This window comes from Mastigoproctus giganteus, chromosome 2 (genome assembly GCF_048544385.1).
Source record: "Mastigoproctus giganteus isolate SK-2022 chromosome 2, ASM4854438v1, whole genome shotgun sequence".
Lineage (NCBI taxonomy): Eukaryota > Metazoa > Arthropoda > Arachnida > Uropygi > Thelyphonidae > Mastigoproctus > Mastigoproctus giganteus.
In genome coordinates, this window is record NC_143576.1 from 237,206,094 (window position 1) to 237,229,103 (window position 23,010).

The window sequence follows — 23,010 nt, forward strand, 5'->3', positions numbered from 1 at the left end:
CAGAATGCACAGTTGTGGGATTTAGTCAAAGATGTAACTGCCATCAGAGATAAAGTGAAGGGTTTTTTTTTTTTTTTCGTAGAGGTGACTATAGTGGTCGCAGAGATTTTTTAAATTCTATACAGTGGGACCAACTGATGATGTTACTTAGTTATTTCTATAACTAAGAAATACTGTTTTCAAAGTTTAGGCCTAAATGGATGTCAAATATAATAATGAGAATCATGGCAGAGAATAAAAATGCGCACGATGCATATAATTTATCAGGCGACACTGAAGACTATAGTAGATATAGGCTAGTCTGTAATCAAGTCATAAAGGAGGTTAGGCAAACAAAGGCAGATTAAGAGAAATCTTTGGCAAAAAATACAAAGTAAAATAGTAAAGACTTCTTTACTATAATGATGGACCATTATAGTAAAGATCAATATTGATCCATAATGATCTGATAATGATCATTCAACTGTTGATGATCCTGCTCAGGTAACTGACAAACTGAATGAGTATTTTGCATCTATATTCACACATGAGGAATTCTGTAGGGAAGTGGAGTCCAGAAGTTTATCAAATTCTAAAAGGGAGATAAATGATTTTGGAATAACTGAGAGCAAAGTGGAGGAGAAATTGTTGAAGTTAAACATGTGAAAGGCACCTGGGGTGGATGGAATCTATCCAGTTATATTAAAAGAGGTAGCAAAGGAAGTAAGCAAATCCTCCTTGAACTCAGGAAAGGTCCCCATGGACTGGAGATGTTCAAATGTATCCCCAATTCACAAAGGGGGATCAAAGGGTGACATGAGTAATTACAGACCTGTTAGTTTCACTTCTCTTCAGGGGAAAATGACAGAGTCACTGGTTAACAAAGCATCGCAGGATCATCTAGACAAGACTGCTGTTATTTGTTTGTTATTTGGTTTTTAGGAGCATTAGCAACTAAGGCCATATTGCTCCGGGAATATGCGGTGGTCATTCCCTGACCTTTCCGCATCCTCCATATTTGGTGGTGAAGGGCTCGAACCCCGGTCTAATCAATAAGCGTGTGCTATGCACTGCTGCTCCTTCCCACCTGGCTACGGAGGCGTGCAAGACAGACAAGACTGCAGTTACCGTTCCGACACAGCATGGGTTTGTTAAGGGGAAGTCTTGACTGATCAATTTGATGGAATACTATGATGTGGTCACAAAGGAAGTGGATGCAAAAATTAATTTTGATATTATATATTTGGATTTCAGGAAAGCTTTTAATACTGTTGCACATGGAAGACTACTGTACAAATTGGAGCAGTATGGTATTAAGGGCAAGTTGCAGCTATGAATAAATGGATGGTTGAGTGGGAGAAGACAGACAGAATCAATGGATACTGCTCTTTGTGGATTAATGTTATTAGTGGAGTCATCCAGGGTTCAGTGTTGGGCCCACTGTTGTTTTCTATATTTATCAATGATATTGATGAAGGTATATCAGGCTTAATGTCCAAATTTGCAGATGATACAAAGGTTGACATGGTTGTTAATGACAGCAATGACAATACGCTACTGTAACAGGATCTAGAAAAGTTGGGCAGATGGACAGAGAAGGGTCAACTGAAGTTTTAACATTGACAAATGCAAAGAACTGCATATGGGTAACCCTGGAATAATGTACCAACTGTGTGGTACTAAACTCGGGCAGCGGAGAATGAAAAAGACCTGGGGGTAATAATTGTGCAGTCAGATATGAAGTTTTCTGAGAAGTGCAGACAGGCTGCCAGAGCAACTCATATGGTTTTGTCAACAATGATCAGGCCACACCTTGGGTACTGCATACAGGTCTAGAGGCCTCATTTTAGGATGTTCAGCTGCTGAAACGAGTATGATAGGGGCAACAAGATCGGTGAGAGGAACAAAGGGTTAAGTTCTGCAAATTGTAGCATCTGGAGACTAGGCCCCTGTGAGGTGATCTGATTGAGGTGTATAAGTATAAGGTGCATAAGCTGTATAAATATTGAATGGGTTGATCAAGCTCAATGCTGATGGGATTCTTTCTCTTGCTCAGATTATGCACCTGATGGGGCATAAATTAAAATTCAGGAAAGTCAGTTGTAGAATAGATGTGTGGAAATTTGCCTTTAGCTAGTGGGTGGTTGATTGCTGGAACAAACTTTCATATATCGTTGTGGAAGTTGATAGCTTAAATACATTCAAGTAAGAAGTGGACAAACTTTTGGAGCAAATGGATGGGTGAAATGGGAATTTTTTTCCTCTTTTGGTTGGTGTATAAACTTTCTTTCTCTTGCACCGTATGCCTCTACTAATACTAATTTGTGCAGTGTGGTATCAGACAAAGTGGTTACTGATAGCACTGCTCTTCTTGGACAAATGTTATTAGTGGAGTACCCCAGGGTTCAATGCTGGGCACAATGTCATTAATTTATTAATAATATTGGTGAAGGCATATCACACTTAATGTCTAAGATTGCAGATAATCCAAAGATTGGCAGTTAATGATACTAATCAAGGTATGTTATGCAACAAGATCTGGGAAAAATAGGCAAATGGGCTGAGAAGTAGCAATTGAAGTTGAATATTGACAAATGCAAAGTCCTTCATTTGGGGAGCAGTAATCCCAGATTAAAGTATCAACTGTGTGACACTGAAAAAAACCTGGGGAGGGGATAATTGTGCAGCGAGATATGAAGGTCTCTGAGCAGTGCAGATTGGCTGCTAAGTCAGTTTATGGGATTTTATCAATGATATACAGGAATTCTGACAGCAGAGATAAGGAGATAATTATTTTGCTGTATGAGCAGTACATGCTCATAGAGCAAATTTTGTAATACTTTATAATGAAATGCATAAAACGGCAACACATTTCAGGTTCTGTGATTTAATAAACTAAAAATTGTAGTATACACCGAGTTGGTTTGCATTGCCAAGAGTTACCTAATATCTCATGGTGCCACCTTTTACTCATAACAGTCTGTGCACATCTTGGCATGGACTCCATAAGGTGCTGAAGGATGTTGTGTTGTAGTGCCACACATGCATTGCACAATATTTCCAGTAATTTCGTACACTGTCAGGTGCACAGTCATCGTAATTAATATCCTTTTCTAGTAAGTCCCAAACACATGCAATTGGGTTCAGATTGGGTGAGTTGGGAGTCAAGGGAGGGCAGAGAATTCATTGAATGTTCTTGAAACCATCTGTAAATGTGTAGTCAGATATGAAGTTCTCTGAGTAGCGCAGATGGACTGCCAGAGCAGGTCATGAAGTTTTGTTAATGATATATAGGAATTTTGCTAGCAGAGTCAAGGAGGTGATTATCCCTTTGTTTAAGGCAATGGTCAGGCCACACCTTCAGTACTTGCTTACAGGTTTGGAGGCCTCATTTTAGGAAGGATGTAGAATTGCTAAAATGAGTACAGAGAAGGGCAACAAGATTGGTGAGAGGAACAAAGGGATGTGCTTACAAAGAAAGGCTTAAATTCTGCAAGTTGCAGCATCTGGAGACTAGGCACCTGTGAGGTGTAATCTGATTAAGGTGTATAAGGCCTTGGATGGTTTGAGCAGGCTCAATGCTGATGGGATATTTGCTTGCTCAGATTAAGAACCTGAGGGGCATAGATTCAAATTGAGGAAAGATAGTTGTAGAATAGATGTGTGGAAGTTGATAGCTTAAATAAATTTAAGGCTGAACTCGACAAACATTTGGAGTGACCAGATGGATGAAATGGGAAGGGCTTTTTTTTTTTTTTTTGGCTGATGCTGTATAAGCTTGCTTTCTTGCATCATATCCCTCAACCAATGCTAACCAGTAAGGTCACTACAATTTAAGTATTGCATTTGGGATTTTTTTATTATTATTAGCCACATAGTGCAAGGAAGTCTGAGGCTTATGCTGCACCAGCCAAAAAAAAAAAAATTTATGAGAGAGAGAGAGAAAACAAGAGCCAAAAGTAGAAGGGAATCGCCAAGAAAGAGAAGAATGATGATATCCAGCTCAGGACCCTGGGTGTACCAAGCCCATACTCACCAGATGTGAGCTCCTTTAAGTCAGTTATAAATGTATCTTATCAGCACAAGTGGCATTATACAGAAGTGACAGAAGTGACATGGATGAAATTTACTCCATTCTTTTAGTTACTTTTTTTTTTTTTTTTTTGGTATTCTTTTGTCATACATCCATTCAAAGTACTCAAACCATTTAATTTTACTATTTTATAAAACTGGAAGATTTTTTTTCTTTGCTAGTGTCTTATTTTATATTTTGTTGATCTAAGAGCATGCAGCAACAAATCTTGGCAACTTCATTTCTGCACTCTGTACTTATCTCCCATCTCCTTGTGTGTGCATGTGAGGGGGGGGGGGAGAGGGAGAGTTTTAGCCTGTTATTATAAACTATAACTTTTGCACAATAAAAGTCACTTGATAACAATTAATGTAGTCTAAGTTTATTGGCACATCGCATGAAATCTGCCAAGTAACTGCAATTAATCACATTGTTAAACAGAGCCATTTTTAGGAAACAGGTTTTAAAGTTCCAAAGATAGGCAATATATCTGGTGAGATCAGCAAAAAGGAATCCATACAAGGAAAGACTGAATATGTGGGCTGCAGAAGTTGAAAGCTAGACAACTTAGAGGAGACTTCACTAAGGTATGGGTTTGTAATGCTCTGAGAGGTGAAAGAAAAATGAATGAGGGTGAAATTTTTACTGTTATAAATAATTCCAGAAATAGGAGAAATAAACTTATATAATGGGTAAAGAGGCTGAGATTGGATTGCAGAAGTCTTCTTTTAGCCAGTGAATCATTAAATACTGGAATAAGTTGCTTCCATGGGTGGTTGAGGCTGAGAGCATTGGGAAAGTCAAAGGTGAATTGGATAGACAGCTAAGTGAAGAGGTAGTCAAATTGGTTGTTTATTTTATGTTATTTTATTATTTATTTATTAGTAAATAAGCTTGTTCTTTTTTTGGCTGGAGCAGCAAAATCCTAGGGCTTCATGCACCATATAGCTAATACTAATACTATAAAAAAAAGTGAAACTTTTAGTACAGTGTATAACCATTATGAAAAATAACATAATTAAATTATCTATAAAGATTGAACTGGAAACAAGTGCTCAGAAAATCTAATAATTTAAATGATGGGAAATTTTTTAATCAAAAATATGAAATCTCACCTGCATTGTAACTAATCGGTCATCGACCATCACTTCTTTTGTAAGAAAGTCAGCTCCTATTGTAGCCTTATACTGGTTGCTGAATTTTTTGTTCACATACTGATTCATCAAAGATGTTTTTCCTACCCTATACAAAGCAATTAAATTTTAAATATTATACTGTAAATAATTTGAATGTATGCATTAGACAAGAGATTTCTTATAGTTCAATGAAATATATTTAAAAATTATGAGTAATAGGATGTAACAAGTGATTTTTTAATTCAATTTATTTTACAAATTAATATGATATGAAAACTTTTTATTACAAGGGAGAACACATCTCCATGTGCCTGTTTGTCATGTTTCAAGTGTTTTCCAAGTTTTAGATACTGTTGATAAATCAAGCAAGTTATTTAATATATGCTGTACATTAAATTATGCTGTACGTTAAATGTTCAGGCACATTAAATTTTCATTTAAATTAAACTGAATTTTTTCCTTTTCTTGCATAATAGAAGCAAGAAGTAAATATAACTAATTATCTTGTTACCAATTAATTACAAACTGATTAACTACAGTAATAATATATAAAATTATATTACTTCCTCCCATGATATTCACTCTACATTTTGTAATACTGCATAATGAAATGCATAAAATGGCAACACACATTTCAGGTTCTGTGATTTAATAAACTAAAAATTGTAGTATACACTGAGTTTGTTTGCATTGCCAAGAGTTACTTAATACCTCATGGTGCCGCCTTTTACCCATACTAGTTTGTACAGATCTTGGCATGGACTCCACAAGGTGCTGAAGGGTGTTCTGTTGTAGTGCTATACATGCATTGCACAATGTTTCCAGTAATGCCTGCACATTGTCAGGTGGACAGTCATGGCAATGAATATCCTTTTCCAGTAAGTCCCAGACACATGCAATTAGGTTCAGATTGGGTGAGATGGGAGTCAAGGGAAGGCAGAGAATTCATTGCCACGTTCTTGAAACCAAGGTCCAACATGTTAGCAACATGCTGGACCTTGTGGCATGGTGTGTTGTCTTGTTCTTAGATGCTGGAGTTGTCTGGATATTTGTCATCATGAAGGGGTGTACCTGATCAGTGATGATAGAAAGATAGGCATTCCCACTGAGCCATTGATTAATGGTGACAGAGCTCACAGGACATGCCACGAACACGTCTCCAAACCATAACACCACTGCCTGAAGTCTATTGAACACCAACAGCACAGCCATGTGCCTCATGTTGCTTTCTCAAAATGCATATATGTTCATGAGCATGATACGGTTGGAAATGAAATCCACCAGATATTTTTGCCAAGCAACAGATTTTCACATTTCAGTGATCCAGTGTTTGTGCTGACATGTCCCTGCAAGATGCAGTTTCTTGAATCCTGCAATCAATGAGCATGGGTACCTGTGATGGTTGTCAACTGCATAGCCTATACAAGCTAATTTCCAGCATATAGTCCAGGTGGATATTGCTATTTCAACATACTGGGTGGTTGGCTAGGCCATGTGCTGCATCACTGAAGTGTTACATGACAAGACACACTACACTCATCATAGGCATTGACCTCATGTGATCTTTGGGTTGTTCAATTGTTGTTGAGTCAGTTACGGTAGACTTGTGATACCACAGAATAGATGTACTTAATCATTTTGGCTGTTGTCAAGATACAGGCACCTGCACAACTTTCTTCACCATCAATATATGTTCAAAGTTGAAAAGATCTTGACTTCAATACATTCTTTTCTCACGGTCACTCAAAACAAGATTGAGACATGTAGGAACTACAACCTTATTCATTAGTATTAATGGTGGCAAATGATGCAAGAAAGCAAACTTATAGAATATCAGCCAAAAAAAAAAAAAAAAAAACCCCACTACTCTTCATATCACCTGTCCATCCCTTCTAACAGTTTGCCCAGTTCTTCCTTGAATTTATTTAAACTACCTATCTCTAAAACACCAAATGGGATTTGGTTCCAACAACTGACCACTCATTGAAAGAGGCAAATTTCTACACAACTACTCTTCAACCCTTCCTCAGTTTTATGCCCCTTCATGTGTGTAGTTTGAGCAAGAGGAAGGAGTCCATCAGCACTGAACTTACTCAATCCAATCATAGCCTTAAACACCTCAATCAGATCTCACAGATTCAGTCTTCAGGCAGTGCAGTTTGCAGAATTGAAGTCTTTCCTAGTAAGAGTATCCCTTTGTTACTCTCACTAATCTCATTGCTCTTCTCTGCACTCATTCTAACAGATACATGTCCTTCCTAAAGGAGGCCAGCAATAAGCCTGTATGTAGTACTCAAGATTTGGCCTGACCATTGCCTTATACAACGGGATAATAACCTTCTTATTCCTGCTGACAAAATTCTTGTATATTACTGACAAAACCACATGAGCTGTCCTGGCAGCCATTCTGGATTGCTCCGAGAACTTCCTATTTCACTGCACAATTACTCCAAGGTCTTTTTCATTCTCCACTTCCCTAGATGTTATACCACATAGTTGGTACATTAATCTGGAATTACTGATGCCATATGAAATACCTTGCATTTGTCAGTATTAAACTTCGGTTGCTACTTCTCAGCCTATCTACCTAATTTGTCTAGATTTTGTTGCAGTAGCATACCTTAATTACTGTCATTAACCACCTTGCCAACCTTCGTATCATCTCTACACTTAGCTATTAAGCCTGATATACCTTCATCAATGCTTTCAATGGCTTCAGCAAACTCAATGCCAATGGGATTCTTCCTATTGCTCAGATTATTTTACAACCATCCTTTCTCAATTTGAATTCATGCACATGAGGGAGCATAAATTCAAATTGAGGAAAGACAGTTGCAAAAGAGAATTGCAAAATTTTGCCTTCAGCCAATGGGTGGTTTGATTGCGGAACAAGCTTCCACCTGCTGTTGTTGTTGTTGAATAGGATAGTTTTAATAAATTCAAGGAAGAACTAGACAAACTACAGGAGGGGATGGATGGATGGATGGATGGATAGATGAAATTAAATTTATTTTTGTCCTTAATAACTTGCCTTTAATGCCACACTACTCCAATTTCTACAGCAGTCATTTATGTGCAGCAGTATCAAAAGCTTTCCTGAAATCCAAGTATATGTGAAAATTACTTTATGGATCCAATTCCTTTGTTATTGCATCACAGTATCCATTCAGATTGGTCACACAAGATTTCCCCTTAACAAATCCATGCTATGACTTCAGTATAACTGCATTCCTGTCTAGATAGTCCTGCATTACTTCATTAACCAGAGACTCCATTCTTTTCCCTGGAACAGGAGTTAAACTGTTGTTGTTATTTGGTTTTTAGGAGCATTAGCAACTAAGGCCATATTGCTCCGGTGCGGTGGTCATGCTCCGTATTTGGTGGTGACGGGCTCGAACCCCGGTCTAATCTAGAAGCGTGTGCTACGCACTGCTGCTCCTTCCCACCTGGCTACGGAGGCGCCTAAGGAGTTAAGCTAATAGGTCTGTAAATACTCATGTCACTTTTGATCCCCTATGTAAATTGGGGATATATTTGCACATCTCCAGTCCATAGGGACCTCACCTGAATCCAAAGTTGTTCTCATAATTATGGCTAAGGGTTTGCTTACCTCCTCGGCTGCCTGCCTTAATATAACTGGACAAATTCCATCCACCCCAGGCATCTTTAATACAATTAACATTTGTATTGATTGATTTATTGTAAACTCCACTGATCTGGTGGTCATGCCGGAGTATAAACAAGATTTTTTTTTTTTTTATGTTTAGTTTCAACAATTCCTCTTTCACTTTCCTCTCTTTTTTTTTTTTTTGATTTGGTAGTTGTTGGTGCATCGGCTTCTGTGGCCGTATTGCACCTCCCAAGGTTTTTGCAGTACTTTGATCCAAGCCCGAGGCGGGAATCGAACCCGCGACCTTTGGGTTGCCGGGCAGGTACTTTATCCACTCGGCTAGCCCGGTCGGCTTCCTCTCAGTTATCACAAAATCATTTAGCTATCTGTTAGAGTTTGATAAACTTCTGGCATACCCTTTCCTAAAGAATTCTTCATGTATGAATGTAGATGCAGAATACCTATTCAGTCAGTCAGTCAGCAACCCGACCAGGATCATCAACCTCAAGTGGACCAATGTGATTCAGCCCTTTCCTTCTAATGTTATAAGCAGTCTTTTTGGCTTTTCTTTGCATTCTTTGCCAGAAACTTTGTATAATCTGCTTTAGCTTACCTGATCTCTTTTGTGTGACTTGATTACAGACTACTGTCTACCACAGGCTTCTGTATCACCTGATAATCTATGTGCATCCCATGCATTTTATTTCTCTGCCACAAGTCTCATCAGTTCATTCAATATCCATTTAGGATTAAGTCTAGAACAGTATCTCTTAGTTGGCATAAAAAAGTCTAGTAGCTTCTACAGCTGCATCTCTGAATGATCCCTATTTAGAAATGTTGCCGCAAAACAGAAGTGTTAACCTGTCCATTGTGGCTGCTTTAAAGCCACAAGCAGTTTTTTCCTCCTTTGAAAGGAACCTGCAATTATGCATGCATTTCCAAAACAGGTCTGTCACACTGACATTAAAACCCTGCTCAAGTTCATAATTTCCAGAATAAGTTTTTATAGTTCTTCAAGAAACCAAGATTGCTTCATAATTTGCTGATGTTGCCTCACCTACCTACATCATACTATGCTTCTTATGCTGCTTAAAATTATCACACCAGCCAATGCTAGCTAGCTTGAAATTTGTCCAGGATCTTCACCTGAACTTTCAGCACAGGCCTTGTATACTAATTTGGCTTTGTTGCAGATGAAATGAAGGGTAATGGGTATTTTATTTTGTGATTGGTTCTCCACTGAAATGTTCAATGCCTTTTCCATTTTTTTTCAATGTCTGGGTAATAAAACATGTACAACACACTTTCAGCAATGTTTCTGTGCCACCCACAACACTGACCATTACAGCATCTATCTTCACATTTTTGTAGGTGAATGAATTGTAATCCATTCTCACCAAAGTGATAGGTAATTGCATGGTTGTTTTTTATACCTTTAGCAGACTCATCACAAACTTTCATTTTGTATTCTGAAGACATCACCCCTTCTTTTTTTTTTTTAAACTTTTTTGGCTACATTTGCATTTCTCTCACCTTTTTACATACACTTAATGGACATTAATACAATAGTAAATACAATAACAAAATATTCACTATTACAGATTAGCACTCACTATTATATGTCCCAGGTGTGATACACTGCTATATTAATGTAATACAGTAATGTGTGAAACTTGAATGCAATCACTAATTTTTTGAAGACTGAATGCAATGTGACATTGCAAGAATAAAGTTCAATACAAAGGAATAAGTGATGGTGTGGCAAAGGCAGAAGCTGTTACCTTTACTGTATATATGTGAAAAGTAGTGAGATGTTACAATGCAAGATGGAGAGCATGTGCTAATTCGGATTTAGCATTAGTTCAGGTATACAATGCAAGAAGGCAAACTTTAGCATTAGCATTAGTAGAGGCATATGATGCAAGAAAGCAAGCTTATCCAGCATCAGCCAAAAAAAAAAAAAACCGTCCCATTTCACACCTCCATTCGTTCCAAATACCTGTCCAGCTCAGCCTTAAATTTATTTAGATTATCAACATCCACAACAAAAGATGGAAGTCTGTTCCACCAATCAACTATCCGCTGGCTAAAGGCAAACTTCCGCACATCTATCCTACAACTGTCCTTCCTCAATTTGAATTTATGCCCTCTCAGGTGATTATTCTGAGCAAGAGGAAGAATCCCATCAGAATTGAGAATGCTCAAACCATTCAAAGCTTTATAAACCTCAATCAGATCACCTCGCGGGTGCATAGTCTCCAGACACTGTAATTTGCAAAACTTAAGCCTATCTTCATAAGAGCAACCCTGCACTCCATTCACTAATCTTATAATATTAGTCCATGAAGAGCAGTGTCTTCACTAATAATATTAGTCCATGAAGAGCAGTGTCCATTGATTACCACACTCTGTCTTCTCTCACTCAACCATCCCTTAATCCATAGCAGCAATTTGCCTCCAATGCCACACTGCTCCAATTTGTGCTGCAGTCTTCTATGTGCAACAGTATCAAAAGCCTTTCTAAGATACAAATATATATCAAAGTTATTCCCTGCATCCAGTTCCTTTGTGACTGCATCATAGTATCCAATCAAATTGATCAGGCAAGACTTTCCCTTAACAAAACCATGCTGTGTCTGAGCTATAACTGAAGTCTCGTCTAGATGATCCTGCAGTCTTTCTTTAACCAGTGCTTCCATTAACTTTCCTGGAACAGAAGTTAATCTCACAGGTCTATAATTACTTGTGTTAGCCTTTGATCCTCCTTTGTCGATTTATTTGGGTCACATTTGCACATCTCCATTCCATGGGTACCTCCCCTGAGTCCAAGGAAGCTCTCATAATTATGGCTAAGGGTTTGCTTACTTCCTTTGCTGCCTCCTTTAATATAACTGGGTAGATCCCATCTACCCCGGGTGCCTTTTTTATGTTTATCCTCAACAATTTCTCCTCCACTTTACTCTCAGTTATTACAAAATCATCTAGCTCACTGCTAGAGTTTAATTCACCTCTGGCATTCCCCTCCCTGAATAACTCTTCATGTGTGAATGTAGATGCAAAATACTCATTTAGTTTGTTAGCCACCTGAGCAGGATCATCAACGGTTGAACCATCATTATCCAGTGCACCAACTGATTCATCCCTTTCCTTCTAAAGTTTATATAGGTAAAGAACTCTTTGCTGTTTTTCTTTGCATCCTTTGCCAAAGATTTCTCATAATCTGCCTTTGCCTGCCTAATCTCCTTTTTGACTTGGTTATAGACTAGCTTATATCTATCATAGGCTTCCATGTCACCCATTAATTTATATGTATCCCATGCATTTTTCTTCTCTGCCACATGTCTCATTAGTTCATCTGACATCCATTTAGGCCTAAACTTTGAACAATATTTCTTTGTTGGTATGTAAAGCCTAGTAGCTTCCAAGATTAATTCTTTGAATGCCCCCCATTCTGAATTTGCTGTTGGTAACATCATTAGTTGGTCCCACCGTATAGAATTTAAATATTGTCTGAGACCACCGTAGTCACCTTTACGAAAGCAAAAACCCTTCCCTTTACTCCTGATGGTAGTTACCTCTTTGAGAAAATCCAACTTTAGCACACTGTGATCACTGCCACCTAGAGGTTCCTTTATCTGCAGATTCTTAATGCACGAAGAATTGCTACTGATAATCAGATCAAGAGTATTACTCCCTTTAGTTGCCACCTGAACATGCTGATGTAGAAAACAATCATCTAATAAATCCTCAAAAGCCTTGCTAGTGTGTGAGTGAGAAACCCACAAGTTCCAGTCAATATCCGGGAAATTAAAATCCCCCATTATGAGACTCTGATTGGCTCACTCTATTTCCCTGTACAGTTTCTTATTATACTCATCAGAGTCATTAGGCCTATAGCACACTCCTACTCTCAATTTTGATATCCCAATGCTTATGTCACACCAAACTGACTCGACACTGCACTGTCCAGTGATGTCGACTGGCTTCACTTCCTTGGATTTTATGTGTTTCTTAACTAATAGCATAACCCCCCCTCCCTTCCTATCCAGGTATCCTTTCTGTACACATTGTACTCCCCAAATTCCAGTTCTGCATTCCTTATATCTGTGTGACACCACGTCTCTGATATTCCAACAATGTCTGCCTTTGATGTTTTGAGCAATACCTCAAATTCACCAAATTTATTTACCAAACTCCTAGCATTGGTGTATACGCAAGTATACATGCACCTGTTTCTATTCCTAGCTACCCTAACACAACCCATGTGTTTACTTGTACCGTGATGACCCCCAGAAGTCTCTGAAATATCCTGCATCCCGTTTTCCAGGCCGCTACTCATTACAATAGAAGCAGTGCAAGAATTACTTTCATCTCTGCCAGCGGCTACGGTTAATCTATTAGTCCTTGTATCCCCCCAAGCTAGCATTTTCCCGACCCACCTAACACTGCCTTGATAGCATCAGCAAATATTCTTGCACCCTTTCTATTTAAGTGTATCCCATCCCCATAGAAGCAGTCTCTCCTGTTAGCAAGCACAGAAAAGCACGATGAAAAACATTTTACCCCCTGAGCCTTGCACAATCTTTCCAGGGCGGAATTGATTGACAAGGCTCTCATCATATACTCCCTCTTATCGTGTCTGGGCAGAATTGCAGACACTTTCAAATTCAACCCTAATTCACGGCTTTTTTTTTCAATAGTGAACTGTACTTGTTAAGTAATTCCACCGGTCTCCTACTCTTAATAATTTAATATCATTATCTTAATCTTAATATCTTAAGTCTTAATATCGTGTACAACAGTATCACCTTTTATGCTCTTAAAAGATATCTGCTCTACAACGTCATCAACCTTTGCCCCTGGCAGACATACCCTGGTCCTGTTCCACCTATCCTTTTTACATACCATGTTCCCTGTTTCCCCAACAATAGAGTGACTGACAACTACTAGTTCCTGTGGGACCAGCACCATCCAAAAATAAAATAAAATAATAATAAAAACCTCCCATTTCATCCATCCATTCACTCCAAATGCATGTCTAGCTCAGCCTTAAATTTATTTAAGCTATCAAACTTCCACAACAAGAGATGGAAGTCTGTTCCAGCAATCAACTACCCGCTGGCTAAAGGTAAACTTTTGCTTATCTATTCTACAACTGTCTTTCTTCAATTTGAATCTATATCCCCTCGGGTTCGTAATCTGAGCAAGAGGATGAATCCCATCAGCATTGAGCTTGCTCAGCCCATTCTAGGCCTTATACACATCAACCAGATCACCTCACAAGTGTCTAGTCTCCAGATGCTGCAATTTGCAGAACTTAAGCCTTTCTTGGTAAGAGCACTCCTTTGTTCCTCTCACCAATCTTATTGCCCTTCTTTGTACTCATTCTATCAACTCTACATCCTTCCTAAAATGAGGCCTCCAGACCTGTACACAGTCCTCAAGGTGTGGCCTGACCATTGCCTTGTACAGGTGTAAGGTGTATTCAGTGTCAGACAGCACCACGGGTTCCCCCCCCCATCTCCGCGTAGTTTTTATTGTGGGTGTACCAGTTCGCTGGAAATGCCAGAGATTTAAAAGTGTATGGATATTGTATATGTGAAGTGTCATGTACCATTGTTCATCTGGTCGTTTAGCCACTGGACTTCTGCTGAGGCCCAACATTGCCCCACATTCCCCCCCCATGGAGGCAGACCAGGAACCCAGTAGTTTTAGTTTCACTCTGGCAGGTTGTGCCACCTAATTTCCTGAGATTTCAGTGGCTAGGAACTAAAAAAAAAAAAAAAAAAAAATGCGCGGGATCTTTTATATGCACTTTCATACTTTTTTTTTTTTTTCTTGGTAGTTGTTGCCACATAGGCTTCTTTGGCCATAATGCACCTCCCAAGGTTTTTGCAGTATTTTGATCCAAGCCTGAGGCGGGAAGCGAACCCATGACCTTTGGGTTGCCAGGCAGGCACTTGACCCACCCGGCTACACTTTCATACAGACAGATCCATATATATGTGATACATGTATCCATCATCATCCGTTTTGATGATTGTTATATGAGGGGGGATACCTCTTGCATAATAAAGGCCGAAAATATGGGTGAACGGTAATTTGGACATAATTAAGTTTTTGTGTGTGGGGCATTTGCTGGCATAAAGACAGAGTGGGTGGGAGACTGAAGGCTGGGGGAGGTTAAGGTAGAAATATGGGGATGATAGTGTGAGCAACCCCAGAAAAGGCACCTTTCCATCCACTATATCCAAAGAACAGATGTTCTTTGGATATAGTGGTAGTGGGTTGTGGCAATTTGGTTTCTCCTCCTCGCGAATAGCGCCTGCACATAATCCGAGAAGGCTTGATACACCACCTTCGTGTGTAGGAGGTGATGTTCTTGTCCCTGTGGTAAGTAGTGGATTACTGGTGAATAAAACACCACGTAGGTCTTCATAGAGCCGGCAGTCATACATGAGGTGCTGCCAGCTCTCCAGCCTCCTGCAAGTTCAAGTTTGATCATTCTGGATCCCAAGTAGAGACAGTTTGCAATTAATTGCTCCATGTCCAGTTAAGAGGTAAGTTACCTGTAGACCTGGGGAAAACCAGTTTGGTGAGGTTGGTTAGTTTTGTTCAATATTGGGTAGAAACTTCTTTGTGATGTCTCCCTTTTGAGAGATGCTCCACCTTTCCTGCCATGCCTGCTGCAGGTGAGTTTGTATCCTCTTCTTATCGACATTTCTGTTTCTGGTTGGGTCTATAGTGAACCCCAGAAAAGTCTGTGGGGTACCTTTGTTTAGGTAGTACAGTAGGCCGTGATGTGATGTACGATTTCTAAGTCCAGCGGGAGAGTGTCAGCGAGCACCTGCAGAGAATGGGTGCTCACCGTGCGGCAGGCGCGGGAAATTGTTAGGAGGATAGATCTGTGAATTTGGTCTGTGATATGTCTGTTTACTGCTGTTGTAGTTTTTTGAAACCATGCGCTGGATGCGTAGGTGACGATTGGAGTGAAGATAGTTTTGCAGAACAGTTTGAGGACTCGCTTTTTCAAGCCTCATTCTTTACGCATGACCCTGGCAACCATGGCTGCGTAGCGTCTTATTTTTTCATGGAGATATTTCAGATGGTCCTGAAATGACAGGTTTTGGTCCGATATCACGCCTAGGTATTTCAGTTGGTTAGAGAATTTGACTGTTTCCTGCCCAATTTTTATTTGTAGAGGCCGCCTAAGATTAAGGTGTCCCTTTAGTAGGATGGAGTTTGTTTTTGTGGGGGATATTTTGAGTTGGTTTCAGTTTGCCCATTCTTGGAGAGTGGTCAGGGCCCGATTTGCGAGGCCCTCTAACACGGCTCTTGAGTTTGCCTGTACTGTCAGAATGAGATCGTCCATGAATGCCTGAGATTGTACTTCATGGAGATCGATGTTAAGAAAGGTGTCCAAGACGATATTCCACAGTAGTGGGCCAAGGACCGAACCTTGAGGGCAGCCCCGATGGACATGCCTGGAGAATGTGCCGTAGGGGGTGGTAACTTTGATGGTTCTGTTGGTTAGGTAACTTTTGATGGTGTTATAGAGGTTTTCTGGCATGTTGGTTTCGAGCAGCCTCGCCAGGATGCTCGGCCACCAAAGTGAGTCGAACGCCCCAGTGAAGTCCATGGCTATCACTAGGAAATACTTTGTATTACATCTGTTGACCCTGGTCAGGAGGTGAGTTAGGGTATCCACGGCGGAAGTGCCCCACCTGAAGAGTAGTAATTCAAATAGCTTACTGATAACTGTCAAAAGTGCAATGAGCTGGTAGGAGTCGGGAAGGTGTGGTGGCTTTGTTGGATTCTTTCGGATGAGTTTAACATTCGCCATCTTCCAGGAAGTCGGGAAGGTGTCTTCATTGAGACAGAGGTTATATAGGTCTAATAGTAAGTTTGGGGCATACTCTACCATTTTTTTGATAATTTCAGGTTCCAGAAGGTCCAATCCAGGGCATCTATTTCCCTTTATCAGGGCTGCTGCATTGCTGATCTCTTCCATGGTGAAAGGGTGCTCTCTTGTCGCCGTTTGGTGAGTCTTGTTGGCCTGGCAAACTTGGGTCTGTTCGGTTGTCATTGTTTGTATCTCTGGATGAAAGGCAGCGTCAAGGATATTGTTGATGGTGTGTTCCCAAGTGATAGTCATGTATCCTTGGGGCGTTTTAGTGGCTTCAACTACTCGAGCTTGTATACAAGTCCCCAAGGGTCCTTGTTTCCAGTGGTGGAGACCAGGTGCTCCCAGGAATGGTTTTTGCTTTCTCAAATTTGTGTGCATAGGCGTTTCTCGCCTCTTTGTAGCTCTGTCGTAGGGTTTCAATTTCCGCCGCCGGTCAGGAGCACCTGGCTCACTGGAAGGCCTTACTTCTTTCCTGCGCCTCCTTCCTGAGTCGCTGGAGGTTTTGATTCCACCAAGGCACTGCCCCTGGTGTCGGATTTTTCTTCCGGATGGCTGTGTCACTTTCTTGCTTTATAATTTCTGTTGTTATAATTTGGAGGATTCTTGGGTCCTCGATACATTGAGTTCTCTCTGCCGTTGTTGTATGCTATTCCGTAGGGTGGTCTGGAAGAGTTCCCAGTCTACTTTTGCTATGGCATATCTATGGGTGGTTTGTCTGTTCACAGGTACTGTGGCCAGTGATTTGTTTAGACTGAGCGTAATGGCGAAATGATCAGATGTTGTCCAGGCCTCACGGATGGTCCAATTGGAAATGTTGTTGGCAGCATTCCTCGTTGCCATGGTGACGTCAATAGTGGCCTCCAAATAATGTGTTGCAGAATGTAGGCAGATTGTTGGGCAAGTTTAGTACAGTTAATGTTGAGGTTGCCAAGAACTCTTCCAACCTGGTCCCGTTTCTGGTACCCTGTCTATCTGAGGTATGGCTGTGCCACATTGGCGACCGGCAGTTAGCGTCTGCTCCAACGATGATTTTTGTACTTGGGGGCATATCACTAGCCAGGCTTAGGGACCTTACTGCGAAGTCGATATTCTCACCCAGACGGCAGTAAAGATTTTGGCATAAAACGCTTCCAAGGCCGTGGTGACCGGGCACATGTGGCCCAACATGTGCATAGCTGAGTGATTTTGGTCACTGTTATATCTGGGTTTCTTACCAAGATTGCTGGCCATGGGGTGTCATCCCCTGTTTGGACTACTTTGTATGTTATGGGATAGCCCCTGACAACCTTCATATGGTTCTTGTAGTATTACTACATCAATGTTTTCTTCTTCTGCCTTCTTGCGGATTTGGTCAGTGACCACCTTGGCTCTATGTGCATTTATCTGCATGAATTTAACCTATGTGATGTTATATTTTTTAGAATGTGTTCCCATAGCTGAGTCTTGATTGGAATAAACTTTTTGCTTTGAGGTATGTAGGACATTGACCATCTCTGATTGAGTCTATGTTATCTAACTTTAACTCTTGCAGTTTGCACGGAATAATCACCTCCTTGTCCCGGCTAGCAAAATTCCTGTATATCATCGACAAGACTCCATGACCTACTCTGGCAGCCCATCTGCACTGATCAGCGAATTTAATATCTGACTGCACAATTACCCTCAGATCTTTTTCAATCTTCACTTATCTGAGTGTAGTACCACACAGTTGGTACGTTTCTCTTGGGTTACTGCTACCATATGCAGTACTTTTCATTTGTCAATGTTAAACTTCAGTTGCCACTTCTCAGCCCAATTGCCCAACTTATCTAGATCCTGTTGCAGTACCATACTCTCTTTACTGTTGTTAAAAACCCTGCCAAACCTTTGTATCATCTGCAAACTTGGACATTAAGCCTGATATACCTTCATCAATATCATTGATGAATACAGAAAACAACAATGGGCACAGCACCGAATGCTGGGGAACTCCACTAATAACATTAGTCCACGAAGAGCAGTGTCCATTGATTACCACTCTCTGTCGTCAACCATCCCTTTATCCATTGTAGCAACTTACCCTTAATGCCACACCGCTCCAATTTGTACAGCAGGCTTCCATGCACAACAGTATCTAAAGTTTTCCTGAAATCCAAGTATATGATATTTCAGGATTATTTTTTGGATCCAGTTCCTTTGTTACCACATCAGAGTATCCAATCAAATTGGTCAGACAAGACCTCCCTTCAACAAACCCATGCTGTGTCTTAACTATTACTGTAGTCTTGTCTAGATGATATTGCAATGTTTCTTTAACCAGTGACTCCATTATTTTCCCTGGAACACAAGTTAAACTAACAGTCTATAGTTACTTGTGTCACCTTTTGAACCCCCTTTGTGAATTGGGGATACATTTGCACACCTCCAGTTCATGGGAGCTCTCATAATTATGGCTAAGGGTTTTCTTACTTCCTTTGCTGCCTCCTTTAATATAACTGGATAGATCCCATCCACCCCAAGTGCCTTCCTTATGTTTAACTTCAACAATTTCTCCTCCACTTTACTCTCAGTTATTAGAAAATCACTTAGCTCCCTGTCAGAGTTTGATAAACATCTGGCATTCCTTTCCTTGAATAACTCGTGCATGAATGTAGATGTAAAATACTCATTCAGTTTATCAGCTACCTGAGCAGGATCACCAATAGTCGAACCATCTATTATGTTAAGTGGACCAATCTGATTCATCCCTTTCCTTCTAGAGTTTACATAAGTAAAGAACGCTTTGCTGAATTTTACGAACAGCAGAGGCTGAATAGGTTACAACTCACCAAAACTCAAGGTTTATGTGCATGTTGGGGAGAGGGGAGAGGAAACCATGGATAAGACCTTCCCAAGCACCAATGACACATGCTAATCATTTTTTATCAATCAGATTTTCCTTCCATGAGTAATACATGAATTACCAAATTAGAGTATCTGGATAATATATACATACATTACTACAGATTAACTGGGGTACGTATGGCTCACAAAAGTCTAAGTCAGTGTAAGTTAGATAAGAAAAAGAAATACATGAAATGAGATGAAAGAAATATGTGATTAGTATGTGTCATTGGTCCTTGGGAAGGTCTTATCCATGGTCTCCTCTTCCAACATGGGCACAAATATATACAGAAATCTCATGCTATTTGCAAGTTTGACTCATTATATTTTATAAAATTCCCAGAGATAAGACTCTTGGAAGCCATATCCCTACCTTAACTTTTGCCTACTAATTCACTTTAGCCATATCACAGTAATCCTCCAATTTTACTACTGTATGGCAAAATTTAATATTCTTTTGAGTTTTTTTTAAAATTTGCATCCATGTGCTTCCATCAAACTAAAACAGTAAACAACCGTACTTTTTACTGAAAGCAAAACTTCAATTCATAAATAAACATGAGAGAGATGCTAAAATATTTTAACTGTAGCCATTTCTCATGTTTACTGGTTTTATGTGGAATATGCTTACTCAACTACCTTGATCAGCAAGGAGAAGCTGCTCTTAATAATAAAATGACGGTTTTATGTAGTAACATTTGAAGGCAAACCAAGTGAAAAAGGCATACTTCATTGTTTTCCTTTTCAAAAAAATATGTACATATTAAATTTTATGTCAACTCTTCTCATGGTGTGATATATTTTTCTAAATATGAATATATTATTTACTTAAGAAAATTTACAAGTTTTTCTTTCATTTTGTGAATTATCCAGGTTTTGATTATCTGGGCAAATTTATCTCCCGTTCACCCCAGGTAATTGGGTGAATGGGAAATCTATCTATAGTGGACTATAGTCCACTATTCTATATGGCAGGGGGGAGGGGAAGCTGGGGGTTATGGAATTGATCCCAATGTCCTCCCAAGGGTTAACAGAACATATGGTGAAAATTTGGTGTTGAACTGATTTTTCAATGTTGCAGAATGACTAAACATTCAAAACATGCTTCCATTTATATTATCTATACAGATATTTTAAAATTTTATAAAAAAAAATGACACTTCCAAATTTATTTGGGGCTGATTTTAACAAAATTTGAGAGAGTTTGATAATAAATATTCCTAAAAGCCCCAAACATAAAATTCCATGAAAATCTGTCCACTGGGTATGCCGAAAGATATGGTGAAGATTATATGCTTTATGTATTTGTGAATGCACCTAATTTAGCACAAATTAAAGCATATACACAGCATTTTCTTGTACCATATTCCTGCACCTACAATATTGAGATATATTATGAGTACTGCTATCAAAAAAAATTAAAATAAGGTCAGATTTTAATTGGATATTCTATTATACATTCTAATTGCTACTCTTAAATGTCTCAGACTTACCCACTATCTCCCAGAATAATAACTTTTAAAAGCACCTTCTTTCTAGAAGTCATTATTGAATCCAACAAAAAATGATACTTTGAATTTCTACAAAAACACTAATAAAAAAAAAAAAAAAAAACACATCAATTAATTAAAAAAAAACTGCAACTTAAAACAAGTAAAAAACTTCACTATAAAATTTCCCAAAAAAAGTTTAGTGAATATAAATATACATTTATTTCTATCCTTGACTTGTATACAAGACTTTAAATAAATTTTGACAAAGATTAATTGAGCTGGTGGGAATCAGAGTGGTGTAAGTCAAATTTACACTCTTGAGTATTTTGGTTTTTAGTACAATATCACAAAAAAAAAAATAAAGAATCATGATGCAATCTCTTAAGAACTGTTGTTGTTAGAGTAAAAGAGTTGAATAACAAAGAGGATTAATAAAATTAAAAACATTGAAAAAATGTGTTTACTAAACGGAAAAAATTACTTATGACATTTTCTTCCCTTACTTACTTGCCCAGACATCCTGAGCACTGAGAAGAGTTGTGTATGCGATCAAGGGATTGTTATAGGTTCTGGAACATGATGCTCTTTATGCAGGTAAATATTGCAGAGTAACAGTGTTTTTTAATTGTACTTATAACTTACACCACTCAGAATATCACTGGCTTAATTAGTCATGACAACACGGGAATGAATGTCAGTAGCTCAATTCTCGAACTGCAAAAGGTTCACTATGTAATGTGACTGGCAGATCAGTATGTAATGTGATACAACTTATGTTTCTTTGAACATCTTGTGTAACCATTCAAAAAAGTTATTCTGATACAGTTCAGTTAAGATAAGTTGTGACAAGGACATAAGTAGTTCGATACACGTTATTAAAATTAAATTTAAAGAAGACACTTGATACTGCACTTACTGCAGACAGTTAAGTTTATCAGCTATATTCTGTGAAAATAACAATACCCTTAACAATTAGTTGATAAAATTATAACATTCATAAGCAAATGGCAGTTTCTGGGTTTACTATGGAATCCTGCCATCAGGGCCTTTTAAGTTGGCGTGATGACAGGATAAATTAATATAAAATAATTATAAATTATTTTATATTAATAATTAACATAAAATAAGTATAAATTACATAATAACTGGAGATAAGCTTTATTACACTTTATGTAGATGGGAATGTAAGTGTAAACACCAGCAATCACATATACTCATCCTATACTTATTAGTACATGCTACCAATAACAGAGAATATGCTCCCATTATAAGTAGCAGATACAAGGTATGACAGAATTGACATTTGTAGGAATAATAACCATTTACCTAGATTTATTTATTAGCAATGGACTCTGAATCTTCATGTTATCACCCATGGACAAAAATGATATAAATTGTTCTGGTCACTAATACCAAATCATAAATACAGTAAAAACTTACTTATTATTTACATTTGTTTATTAGAAAAACTTCTGAGCCTAAAGACAATTACAGCTCCTGGAGTTGATGGCATACACTCAGTAATTTTGAGGGAGGTGGCCAGAGAGCGTATTGAATCATTGAGGTTAATTATGAGGGCATCTTTAGACTTGGGAGTGATGCCTTTGGATTGGTGAAGTGCCAACATGTTGCCAATACATAAAGATGGTTCTAAGAGTGAAGTAGGTAAGCATAAACTGGTTAGTCTGACTTCAGGTAAGGAAAATCTTAAGAGTGCAATCAAGGGACATTTAGATAGATGGCATTCTGAATGATGCACAACAAGGATTTGTTAAGGGAAAATCATGTTTAACTAACCTGGTAAGCTATCTTGACACAGTTACTTATGAGCTAGATGTAAGGAATAATTTCAACACAGTTTATTTGGATTTCAGCAAGGCATTTGACTCATGAGAAGTTACTCTAAAAGCTGGAACATGGAATTACTGGAAAGATTCTAAGATGGACTGCAG

At 38.8% G+C, this 23,010-nt stretch overlaps 1 protein-coding gene across 2 annotated transcripts in view; it reads right to left on the reverse strand.

The window, feature by feature from the left end:
- Nucleotides 1–23,010, reverse strand: part of LOC150090278 (ras-related protein rab7) — a 67,875-nt gene that overhangs the window by 17,089 nt on the left and 27,776 nt on the right. Inside the window, exons 2-3 of one of the 2 annotated variants that reach the window (XM_090369055.1) lie at nucleotides 21,059–21,156; nucleotides 5,167–5,293 (exon numbers count right to left, since the gene is read on the reverse strand). In XM_090369055.1, coding sequence (XP_090225181.1) covers nucleotides 5,167–5,293; nucleotides 21,059–21,111 — 180 coding nt within the window. In that variant the 5' untranslated portion in view covers nucleotides 21,112–21,156. The remainder of the gene's footprint in view (nucleotides 1–5,166; nucleotides 5,294–21,058; nucleotides 21,157–23,010) is intronic. The other variant, XM_090369056.1, reaches the window with a different exon arrangement.